The following is a 12,138-nucleotide window of genomic DNA, read 5'->3' on the forward strand; positions in this document are numbered from 1 at the left end:
GGAAGGAGAGGGTGCTGCACCAATGCAGGAGAGATTTGGGCCCAACGGCTCCACCTGGTCTAGTATTACCCTAAACCTTTCCTATACATGTACATATACAAATATCTCTTAAATGTAAATAGTACCTTCCCTGGCAGCTCTTTCCATATACCCACCACCCTGTGTGTGAAAAAGTTGCACCCTCAGGTTCCTATGAAACCTTTCCCTTCTCATCTTAAGAGTAAAGAGTCACGAGAGAATCAAGAGTGTTTTATTGTCGTATGTCGTAGAGGTTAGTTGGAGTTCATAGTTTTCAATAGAGTTTAAAGATACAGCGCGGACACAGATCCTTCAGCCCATTGAGTCCCCACAGACCAGCGATCACCAATACATGAGTTCTATCCCATACATTAGGGACAATTTACAGAAGCCAATTAACCTACAAACCTATACATCATTGGGATGTGGGAGGAAACCGGAACACCCGGAGAAAACCCATGTGGTCGCAGGGAGAACGTAAAATCTCCATACAGGCAGCACCTGTAGTCAGGATTGAGCCCAGGTTTCTGGCGCTTGAAGGCAGCAACTCTACCGCTGCACCACTGTGCCTGATGTTATAAGTGTCTATGTTGTCAGTAATTGGAAATGACCATTGTATTAAAGTTATGGGCCTATTTTGTGGTACTTGTGTCCATCTCACATTTCTATGGCCTTTCCTGTATTATTAGGATCAGTCTTGTACTAATAGAGATGAAACTCTAAATCAATTTAGTCCTTGCCCCACCCCACCTGCTCCAAATCCCTCACATTTACACATTGCAATGAGCTCTCGTGCAGCGTCTCTTTCTGATTAGTGAACTCATTGCTGAACCCGCTGCTACTATGATCTGTTGGGCTATAAACAACACACAAAAAAGGCACAAAGTGCTGGAGTAACTCAGCAGCTCAGGCAGCAACCCTGGAGATCAAGTTTAGGTGATGTTTCGTGTCGGGACCCTACTTCAGTGATTATGGGATAAGGGAAAGAAAGCTGGAAGTGAGGAGGGGCAGGACAAAGCAGGTAATAGGTGGATACAGGCGAGGGGGTTCTGATAGGCAGATGGTTGGACACAGGCCAGAAATGGGGACAAAAACCAGAAGGTGTGAGACAAAAGGACTGAAGGGTTGCAAATTGTGTTGACAGAGAAAGAAATAGGTGAGAGTCCAGGTGGGACACAGTGGAGGGTGGAAGAATGGTGGCGGGGGCGGGGGAAGCAAGTGGGAGAGAAAGGGGAGATTGTTAGAGACTACCTAAAATTGTAGAATCCAATGGGCAGCACAGTGGTGCAGCGGTAGAGTTGCTGCCTCACAGCGCCAGAGACCCAGATTTGATCCTGACTATGGGTGCTCTCTGTAGGGAGTTTGCATGTCCTCCCTGTGACCACGTGGGATTTCTTCAGGTGCTCTTGTTTCCTCCCACACCCCAAAGACATGCAGGTTTGTAGGTTAATTAGCTTCTGTAAATTGTCCCTAGTGTGTACGATAGAACTAGTGTACTCACTGGTCGGCAGGGACTCAGTGGGTCGAAGGGCCTGTTTCCATGCTGTGTTTCTAAATTAAGGTAAAGTAAACAACGTTCATATCATTGGGTTGTAAGCTGCCCAGGCGGAATATGAGGGCTATTTTGTCTCTTTCATTCGTCACACAAGGACTGTGGCAAAGTGCTTTCAGCAGCGCCACTTGCTGGATGTTGTGGATCCCCTGCATCCCCCTCTGTTGCATTTCACAGTGCGGCTCGGCTGCAGCTGTGCATCTGTGCCACTCGTCAGTATCACTGACGGTTGCAGCAACCCATCAGTCCCCAGATTCGAACAACTAAACAAGGAACATTATTTTTCAATCAATGATTGTGATCTACACAAGACAAAATAACTCTCCTCTTTCAAAGTCACAACAAACTGCGGAAGCTGGTTTGCAAAAAAAAACCACACAAAGTTCTGGAGTAATTCCGTGGGTCATGCAGCATATTTGGAGGATATGGAATTTTTTATCCCCCAACAATAAACCATTCAGAATTAAAAATATATATTCAAAACAACTGTGCAAAAACTCTTCAGACATTCTCTGCATCTATACATTCATTAGACCCTTATTCAGACATTGTGGTGGTGGTGGGGCGGGGAGGGGTGAAGAAAGCTGGAAGAGAAATGAGGGCAGGACAATTCTCACCTCTTCTGTGCTTATCTCCTGACCCCACACTTTTTGTCTTTTTATCCCTGGCTTTTGCCAACCATCCAGCATGGAAACAGGCCCTTTCGCCCACCGAAACCACACTGACTATTGATCACCCATTCACACTAGTTCTGTGTTATTCCATTTCCTCATCCACTCTCTACACACTTGGGGCAATTTACAACAGCCAAGTAACCTACAAACCCAAACAAACCCACTCGTCTTTGGAATATGGGAGGAAGCTAGAACGCCCGGAGGAAACCCCATGCGGTCATAGGGAGGACGTGCAAATTCCTGAGGTCAGGATCGTACCTGGGTCTCTGCCACCGTGAGACAACAGCTCTACCAGCTGCACCATTGTGCCATCCTAAATGTGTTTTTTTGTGTGTGGGCTTTAGCATTGCAAAGAGACATAACAGAGAAACAAGCTCTTCAGCTCACTAAATCTGTGTCAACCATTAACCATACTTTTCAACTAATCCTACATTAATCCCACCTTTTTTATTCAAGTTAAGTCAAGTCGAGTTTATTGTTATATGCGCAAATACGGTGAGGTACAGGTCCAATGAAAACCTTTCTTGCAGCAGGGTCACAGGCACAGAGCCTCAAGCAAGACACAGAAACATAAACTATGCATTAATTATCTCAGACAGTGTAAAGGAAAAAGATTGCAACAGTCATCCAAAAACACGATTATAAAGCAAGTCCATGGCAGTGAAAGATGGTGTCCATTGTGTTCCATGACTGAGATAGGTTTAAGGTTGTGCAGGTTGGTTCAAGAACCTGATGATTGGACAAGATTAACTGCCCCTGAACCTGATCCACAGGTAGCAATAGAGGGTTAATTAACCTACAAACATGTACGTCTTTGAGATGTGGGAGGAAACTAGAGCACCCGGTGAAAACCCACACAGTCACTAGGAGAATGTGCAAACTCCACACAGAAGGCATCCATCGTCGTGATCGAACCCAGGTCTCTTGCGCTGTGAGGCAGTAGCTTTAGTACTGTGCCACTGTGCTTGCTGGATCTCTTTAAAATTCTAAAATGTAGAGTTGCTGATGTGTCTTCTTTGTGATTACATCTAAATGCTGGACTGAGGACAGGTTCACAAGATGTTAATGCAAATGAACCTGAAGCTACTAAATCTCCTAATAGCAACTCACCAAAAAAAACACAGACACAAACACAAGGTACTGCAGATGCTGGAAGAATGCATAGAGCACGTGCTGGTGGAACTCAGTGGGTCATGTGGCATCTCTTGAGGATGGATAAGCAATGTTTCACGTCAAGACCCTTCTCCAGGCTGATTTTAATGTGGAGGGGGAGGGGATAAGAGGTGGAGGTAAGACAAAAGAAGATAGACACAAAATGCTGGAGTAACTCAGTGGGTCAGGCAGCATCTCTAGAGAAAAAAGAATAGATGACGTTTTGGATCAAAACCCTTCTTTAGACCGAGAGTCATTGGGGAAGGAAGTAAGAGATATGAAAAGGTTCAGAACAAATCATAGCCAAGCCTGGGAAAAAGTCTAGAAATCTTTAGGGCTTGTCTGAAGGGAACTACGATTGCCAGAGCAGATTTTAATCTACACATGAATTGGATGAACCAGAATGGCAAGGGAAGGTCGCAGAGAATTTATGGAGCTGATCAAGTTTAGTTTAGTTTAGAGTTGCAGAATGGAAACAGGCCCTTTGGCCCAACGAGTCCATGACGACCAAAAATCACGCCATAAACTAGTTCTGTCTTATGCACGAGGGACAAAAGAGGGAAGCCAATTAACCTAACAACCTGCTTGTCTTTGGGATGTGGGAGGAAGCCGGAGCACCCGGCAAAAACTGGGAGAACGTGCCAACTTGACACAGAAGGCACCCATCGCCGTGATCGAACCCGGGTCTCCAGTGTTGTAAGGCAGCAACTCTACTACTGCACCACTGTAATTTTTTATAACCAAGGAAACATGGTACAACAAAAGGGTCGGCACAATGATGCAGTTGGTAGAGCTGCTAACTCACGGCGCCAGAGACCCGAGCTTCGTTCTTGACCTTAGGTGCTGTCTGCGTTGAGTTTGAATGTTCTCCCTGTGACCACGAGGGTTTCCTCTCACATCCCAGGTTTGTAGGTTAATTGGTCTGTATAAATTGCCGCTGGTGTGTCGGGAGTGGATGAGCAAGTGGGAAGGTATAGAACCAGGGTGTACAGATGATCGATGGTTGGCCTGGACTCAGTGGGCTGTAGGTCTGTTTCCTGCTGCATCTTTCAATCAAAAACTAAAGCAGAAATCTGTTTAGTGACGTTTATTGAGGATAACCATTGACAGAGACAATAGGGAGAACATCCAGAATCTTAGTTGAAGCACTGCCGTGTCCACCTGAAAGAGCAAATATATGAGTTAATTTATATCTGAGTCAGTCTAGAGTTTAGTGCATAGAACTTCAATCCATTACTAATTCAGAGGCAGGTCTGCTTTGTCACAGCGAACTCCTTTATTTAAGTAACACAAGAAGCTCAATAAAACAACAAGAATTCAATTTGGATAATATATCTCAGAATTCCCAATTGGCCTATCATGGAACCAACCTGCCTGAGCTAATTTAGTTTAGGTTATTGTTTAGTTTACTATCGTCAAGTCAAGTTTATTTGCCACATACACATACACGATATGCAGTGAAATGAAAGTGGCAATGCCTGCGGATTGTGCACAAAAAAGAATTACAGTTACAGCATATAAATAAAGTTAACAAGTTACTATAGTGTAGACAAAAATTTAGTCTTTGGAGTTATAAAAGTTGACAGTCCTGATGGCCTGTGGGAAGAAACTCCGTCTCATCCTCTCCGTTTTCACAGCGTGACAGCGGAGGCGTTTGCCTGACCGTAGCATCTGGAACAGTCCGTTACTGGGGTGGCAGGGGTCCCTCATAATCTTGCTTGCTCTGGATCTGCACCTCCTGATGTATAGGTCCTGTAGGGGGGCGAGTGTAGTTCCCATGGTGCGTTCTATATTGTCATGTGTACTGAGTTAGAGTGAAACACATATTGTTGCATGCTATCCAGTCAGCGGAAAGAATGGAATGGAATGCTTTATTGTCACATGTGACAAGGCAGTGAAATTCTTTGCTTGCATAGCCAAGGAATACAAATAGCAGTCACCTACGCCGCTGACAAAGTTACAAAGTACGCCAGCTCCTCCTTTGTTCTCTGTACACAAAAGACTATACAGGTTAGGTTCCGAGAAACCCATCGTAAACCGAAAATATTGTAAGTCGAAAATGCATTGAATACATGTGATCACGTGACCATCTAAGGGTTGCTGCCGTTTGCACCATCGCAAAGTCGAAATATCGTAAGTTGAAGCACTGTAAGTCGTGGAGCATCTGTACACGATTGCAATCAAGCCGTCCACCGTGCACAAATATGGGATAAAGGGAACGTTTAGTGAAAGATAAAGTCCAGTAAAGTCTGATTAAAGATAATCCGAGAGTCTCCAATCCAGTAGGTGGTAGGTCTCAGTTACCTGATAACAGCTGTTCATCTGTTGCTGGCCCTAATTTGTTCTGGTCTTTTCTTGCTTCCAGTTCCTAAGCCTCCACCCCCACAATCAGTCTGTAGAAGGGTGTCCCACCCATTATGTTGCCTATCCATTTTCTCCAGAGATGCTGCCTGACCCGCTGAGTTACTCCAGCATTTTGCGTCTGTATTATATATTCCAGAATCTCAGTTCTCCCATTTTTGTTCCCTTGTTTTCTCTGTGACTGTCTTCAGAAATCGGAAATTATTCTTCCCTTGAGCAAAGTTCTGGAGGAACTCTGCGAGTCAGGCAACATCCAGGAAGGGAATGGACAGACGACATTTCAGGTCAGGACCCTTCTTCAGTCTGAAGGAGGATCCTGACCCAAAATATCGCTGTCCATTCCCTCTTCAGATACTGCCTGACTCGTTGAATTCCTCCAGCACTTTGTGCTTTGTTCAAGATTACAGCATCTGCAGTTCCTTGTGTCTCCATGATTCTTTCCTTTCTCCTGTGCCTTTTCCTTACCTGCCTGATGCTGATAACAGAGCAAAGATCTGTGTTGTTTCGTCGATGCGATCATAACAGTCCTGCTTCAGTCTGTTTTGACCTCTCTGTAATCATATATAACATGATTTCATACTGCTTCTGGGCTATTAAAAAGGGAGCCCGTTGCTCTAACAGTTTAAGAGCTATTTCTGAATAATACTGTTGTAAAAACAAATTCCTCCAGCTCTTGTACTTTTTATTACTTCTCCCACTCCGAATGGAATGAATAATAAGTCTTCCCCTGCTACTGTCTTCACATTTCTTCAAGCAGATCGCACTGTAACTTTGTCTGCATTATCATCTTGGCACTGTTTGGCTTTGTTCATAAGTTCTAGGGGCAGAATTAGGTCATTCGACCCATCAAGCCCATTCCAAAGATGTACAGGCTAATTGACTTGGTTAAATTGTAAATTGTCCCTCATGTGTGTAGGATAGTGTTAGTGAGTGAGGATCTCTGGACGGCAGTTAGTCGGTGGGCCAAAGGGTCTGTTTCTGCACTGTATCTCTAAACTAAACCAAAGTAAGTCTACTGCGCCATTCAATCATGACTGATCTATCTTTCCCGCTCAATCCCATTCTCCTGTCTTCTCCCCATAACCCCTGACACCCATACTAAGCAAGAATCTATCAATCTCAGCCTTAAAAATATCAATTGAAGGCCTCCACAGCTTTCTGCGGCAATGAATTCCACAGATTCATCAGCCTCTGACTAAAAAAATACCTCCTTATCTCCTTTCTACAGGTCCTTTTATTCTGAAGCTGTGCCAGGAGACTCTCCCACTAATGGAAACATCCTCTCTATCCAGGCCTTTCATTATTCAGTAAGGTTCAATGAGATCCCCCCTCATCCTTCTAAACTCAAGCGGGTACAGGCCCAGGGCTGTCAAATGCACAGCATATGCTAACCCAATCATTCCTAGAATCATTCTTGTAAACTTTCTCTGGAACTTGTCCACCACCAGCACACCCTTCATCGGATATGGGGCCCAAAACTGCTCACAATAATCCGGTCTGATGAGTGTCTTATAAAGCCTCAGCATTACATCCGTTTTTATATTCTAGTCCTCTCAAAATAAATGCTAGCATTGCATTTGCTTTCCTTTCTACTGATTCAACTTGAAATTACCAACCTTTGATTTCCAAAGGTTGTGTATTTAAGATATATGAGTAGGATAAATAAACCTTGTTGCTAACAAGGTTACATTTATTATCCATCTCTAATAACCATTCTGATATTTAAAGTGCATCTTTAATTTACTACAATGTCCCAAGATATTTCAAAAGAGTGTAACCAAATCAAATTTCACATGGTTTTAATTGATTGAAAGACAGTACGGAAATAAGTCCTTCGCCCACCGAGTCCCCGCCGACCATTGATCGATCACCCATTCACACAAGTACTATGTTATCCCACTTTCTCATTGACTCCCTACACACTAGGGGTGATTTACAGAGGTCAATTAACCTACAACTCTATACGCAGTTGGGATGTGGAAGGAAAGCAGAGCACCCGGAGGCAACCCACGGGATCAGAGGGAGAACAACCATGAACACAATGAATGGCGGTGCTGGTTCGAAGGGCAAAATGGCCTCCTCCTGCACCTGTTTTCTATGTTTCTATGAGAACGTGCAAACTCCACACAGACATTACCCGAGATCAGGATTGAACCCGGGTCTCTGGCGCTGTGTGGCAGCGGCTCTACCAGCTGCATCACTGTGCCATCTTGCGATGTCATAAAAAGAAGTGCATTAACATTCCAAAAATCTGGCATCCTTGGGCCTTTGGTCGTGCTGGATGAGTAGATATTCCAGACTCGTGGATGTTAATCCAAATACTTTTTTGAAATGTTACGCAAACTGTCTGGTGAACCCAGTGGTTTAACAGAGGTCAATTAACCTACAAATCCTTACATCATGAGGTTGTGGGAGGAAAGTGAAGCACCCGGAGGACGCACTGAGTTACTCCACCACTTTAGGTCCTTTTGTGTATTAACCAGCATCTGCAGTTCTTTCTTTCTATAAACAAACAATATAGTCTAAAGTCAAAACAAAACCTGAAGTCCCTCGTGCATTCAAGGCAGTCTGTAGTTTAGTTGGAGTTCATAGTGTTCAATAGCCTGATGGTTGTTGGGAAGAAGCTGCTTCTGAATCCAGAGGCCACAGTTCTCAGGTTATTCCCCTATTTATGCATATTCATAGTATCATACAGCATGGAAACAGGCCCTTTGAACCAACATGCCCCATCTACAGTAGTCCCACCTGCCTATGCTTGGCCCATATCCCTTTAAAGCTTTCCAATCCACAAACCAAACGCAGGCAAGTGGGACTTGTGTAGATGGGACATGTTGGTCGGTGTGGGTAAGTTGGTGACAAGGGCCACTTTCTACGCTGTAATATTCTATCCATGTACCTGTCCAAATGTCTCTTCAACGTTATGATAATACCTGCCTCCACTACCACCTCCGGCTGCTCGTTCCATATACCCACAACTCTTTGTGTAAAGAAAGTTATCTCTCAGGTTCCTATTATACATCTTTCCCCCCTCAATGTAAACTGGTGAGTTGCTGCTTTGCAGCGCCAGAGACCCGGGTTTGATCTTGACTACGGGTGCTGTCTGTACTGAGTTTGTACGATCTCCCCGCAACTGCATGGCTTTTCCCCAGCTGCTCCGGTTTCCTCCCACACTCTGAAGATGTGCAGGTTTATAGGTTAATTGGCCTTGGTAAGAATTGTAAATTGTCCCTAATGCTCGTGTATGGGGATCACTGGTCGGTGTGGACTCGGTGGACCGAAGGGCCTTTTTCTGTGCTGTATCTCTAAACCAAACTAAACATTGTGCAGTAAAGAACTGCAGATGCTGGTTTAAATCGAAGGTAGACACAAAATGCTGGAGTAACTCAGCGGGTCAGGCAGCATCTCAGAGAGAAAGGAATGGGTGACGTTTCGGGTCGAGACCCTTCTTCAATGTCCTCTGATCCTTGATTTCCCCTACTGTGAAGCAGCAAATCACTGGTTTAAATTGAGGGAGGAGGGGAAGGTTTTTTAAAGGAGTCTGAAAGTTTTTTTTTTTTACACAGAGTTGTGGGTAAAAGACCCTATGCATTTATCCAATCTATTCCTCTCACGATCGTTTACACTGTGGTACATAGAGATTTATTCACAAAATACTGGAGTAACTCAGCATTCAGACTGAAGAAGGGTCTCGACCCGAAACGTCACCCATTCCTTCTCTCCCGAGATGCTGCCTGACCTGCTGAGTTACTCCAGCATTTTGTGAATAAATACCTTCGATTTGCACCAGCATCTGCAGTCATTTTCTTGTACATAGAGATTTAATGGGTTAGCATTTAAAACAAAGCTGTTCACTGTACCTCAGTACATGTGACAATATTAACCCTGACCTTGCAGCAGGGGAGGGAGTTCGCGCCGGTCACGTGTCGCTGGCCGGTCACGTGCCCCTCCAGCCGCGGGTTTCGTTCGGCATCATGGCGGCGCCGCCGTTGGCCGTTTACCTCTGGCTGTGCGGCGTGGCGGCGGCCGCAGCCCGGACGGCACCTCCCCCTCACCGCGCCGAGCTGCTGAGCATGCGGCCGGACCGCACGTCGGCCAAGAAGGTTTACCTGCAGGACGGGCTGCTGACGGTGACCGAGGGCACCCGCTTCAAGCTGCGCCTCTACGGCAGCGGCCTGCAGCGCAGCGGGTTGCTGGGCGACCAGGGCCACGGTCTCGCCTTCGTCGAGCTGATTGGCGGCCAGGACGGTCACCAGGGCAACCACCAGGGTGAACACCAGGCCGGTCGCCAGGGCAACTTCCAGGGTGAGCACCAGGCCGGTCGCCAGGGCAACTTCCAGGGCGAGCACCAGACCGGTCGCCAGGGCAACTTCCAGGGCGAGCACCAGGCAGGTCGCCAAGGGGGCGACGAGAGCGGCCTCTCGCCTTGTCCGCAGGACTCGTCGGACGTCATCGTGCTGGGCCTGGCGGTGGGCGAGCGCACGGCCGTGGCGGAGGTGGAGGTCCGCAGCTTCAGGAAGGGAGACACCGTCAAACACTACACCCTCTGCGCCCGAGTGGGAGGCCCCGCCTCCCAGGACTGGGTGCGTTTCGGCCGCCCCGACTTCCACCTGGTGCTAGTGGAGAAAGAGAAGACGACCAGCCTCAAGTACCAGATCATGGTCACCGTGCTCTTCGTCGGCCTCTCCACCCTCTTCAGCATCCTCAACATCAGTCTGATGGCCCTGGATCCGGTGGAGCTGCGGGTCATCAAGAACAGCGGCACAGAGGAGGAGAAGAAATACTCGGCGCACATCGAGTCGGTGCGCAAACATGGGAATTACTTGCTGTGCACGCTGATGCTGGGTGATGTGCTAATGAACTGCTCCCTGGTCGTGTGGCTCTGCCAGATCATACAGGTCACCTGGCTGACTATCTTGGTCTGCACTGGTTGCATTTTTTTCTTTGGCGAGATCATCCCTTATGCCGTCTGCTCCAGACACGGCTTGGCCTTGGCCTACAGCACCATCTGGGTGACTAAATTCTTCATGGTAGTCACATTCCCAGCCTCCTATCCCATCAGCAAACTCCTGGATCTGGTATTGCACCAGGAGATAAGTAATTTCTACACTCGGAAAAAGCTGATCGAAATGCTCAAGGTGACTGATCCTCACGATGGCCTGGTTAAAGAGGAGCTCAACATGATCGAAGGAGCTCTTGAGCTCAGGAACAAAACGGTGGAGGACGTGATGACACCTCTGCACGACTGCTTCATGTTGAGCTCTGATGCTTTCATGGACTTCGCCACCATGTCCGAAATCATGCAGAGTGGATACACCAGGATTCCTGTCTATGAGGGCGAGCACTCAAACATAGTTGATATACTTTTTGTGAAAGACCTGGCATTTGTGGATCCAGATGACGGAATGCCTTTAAATATTATGACCAGGTTTTATGGCCACCCTCTGCATTTCGTATTTAATGACGCAAGACTGGATGAGGTTCTGGAAGATTTTAAAAAAGGTGAGTCCATACAAGTGAACGGCACCTCACTATCAGCTTGGGTAGCTTACAACCCAACTGTATGAACAGTCTGAAGAGGGGTTCCGACCCAAAACGTCACCCATCCTTTTTCTCCAGAAATGCTGCCTGATGTTTATGTTCAGAATGAACATTGATTTCTCCAATTTTAAGTAATACCCTGCCCCTGTCCCCTTCCACCCTATATCCCTCCCTCTGGCTTTACAATTCACTCATCTTCTCTCCTTATCTGGCACTCCTTTGGCCCTTTTCATTTCTAGCCTTTGTCATGTATTCCACCCATCTGCTAATCAAACCCAGCTTACCCGTAGAAACAAATGCAGATGCTGATTTACAAAGAAGGACACAAAGTGGTGGAGTAACTCAGTGGGTCAGACACCACGCCTGGAGAACATGGATCAGTGACGTTTCGTATCGGTCCCGACTGAAAACGTCACTTATCCATGTTCTCTGGGGATTCTGTCTGACCTGCTGAGTTACTCCAGCACTTTGTGTCCTATATACACCTATCATTTGCCAGGATGGGCACAAAAACCTGGAATAACTCAGCAGGACAGGCAGCATCTCTGGAGAGAACGAATGGGTGACGTTTCGGGTCGAGTCCCTTCAGACTGGTAAGGGATAAGGGAAACGAGAGATATCGGCGATGATGTAGAGAGATAAAGAGCAATGAATGAAAGATATGCAAAAAAGTAACGATGATAAAGGAAACAGGCCATTGTTAGCTGTTTGTTAGGTGAAAATGAGCTTTGCCCTGCCCCCTTCTTTATTTTCCAGCTTTCTCCCCTTTAATACAATCACTCTAAAGAAGGGTCCCAACGCAAAACATTCCTTCCCCAAGTGGCGCCTATCCCACTGAATTCT

General features: G+C 46.4%; 1 protein-coding gene across 2 annotated transcripts in view; it reads left to right on the forward strand.

Moving 5' to 3' along the window:
- The first annotated feature begins 9,713 nt into the window (after nucleotides 1-9,713).
- The window catches only part of LOC144601317 (metal transporter CNNM4-like), a 60,895-nt gene continuing 58,470 nt past the window's right edge, over nucleotides 9,714-12,138 (forward strand). For both annotated transcript variants that reach the window (XM_078413361.1, XM_078413360.1), the window contains exon 1: nucleotides 9,714-11,256. In XM_078413361.1, coding sequence (XP_078269487.1) covers nucleotides 9,729-11,256 — 1,528 coding nt within the window. In that variant the 5' untranslated portion in view covers nucleotides 9,714-9,728. The remainder of the gene's footprint in view (nucleotides 11,257-12,138) is intronic.

Source organism: Rhinoraja longicauda, chromosome 16 (genome assembly GCF_053455715.1).
Source record: "Rhinoraja longicauda isolate Sanriku21f chromosome 16, sRhiLon1.1, whole genome shotgun sequence".
NCBI classification, from domain to species: domain Eukaryota; kingdom Metazoa; phylum Chordata; class Chondrichthyes; order Rajiformes; family Arhynchobatidae; genus Rhinoraja; species Rhinoraja longicauda.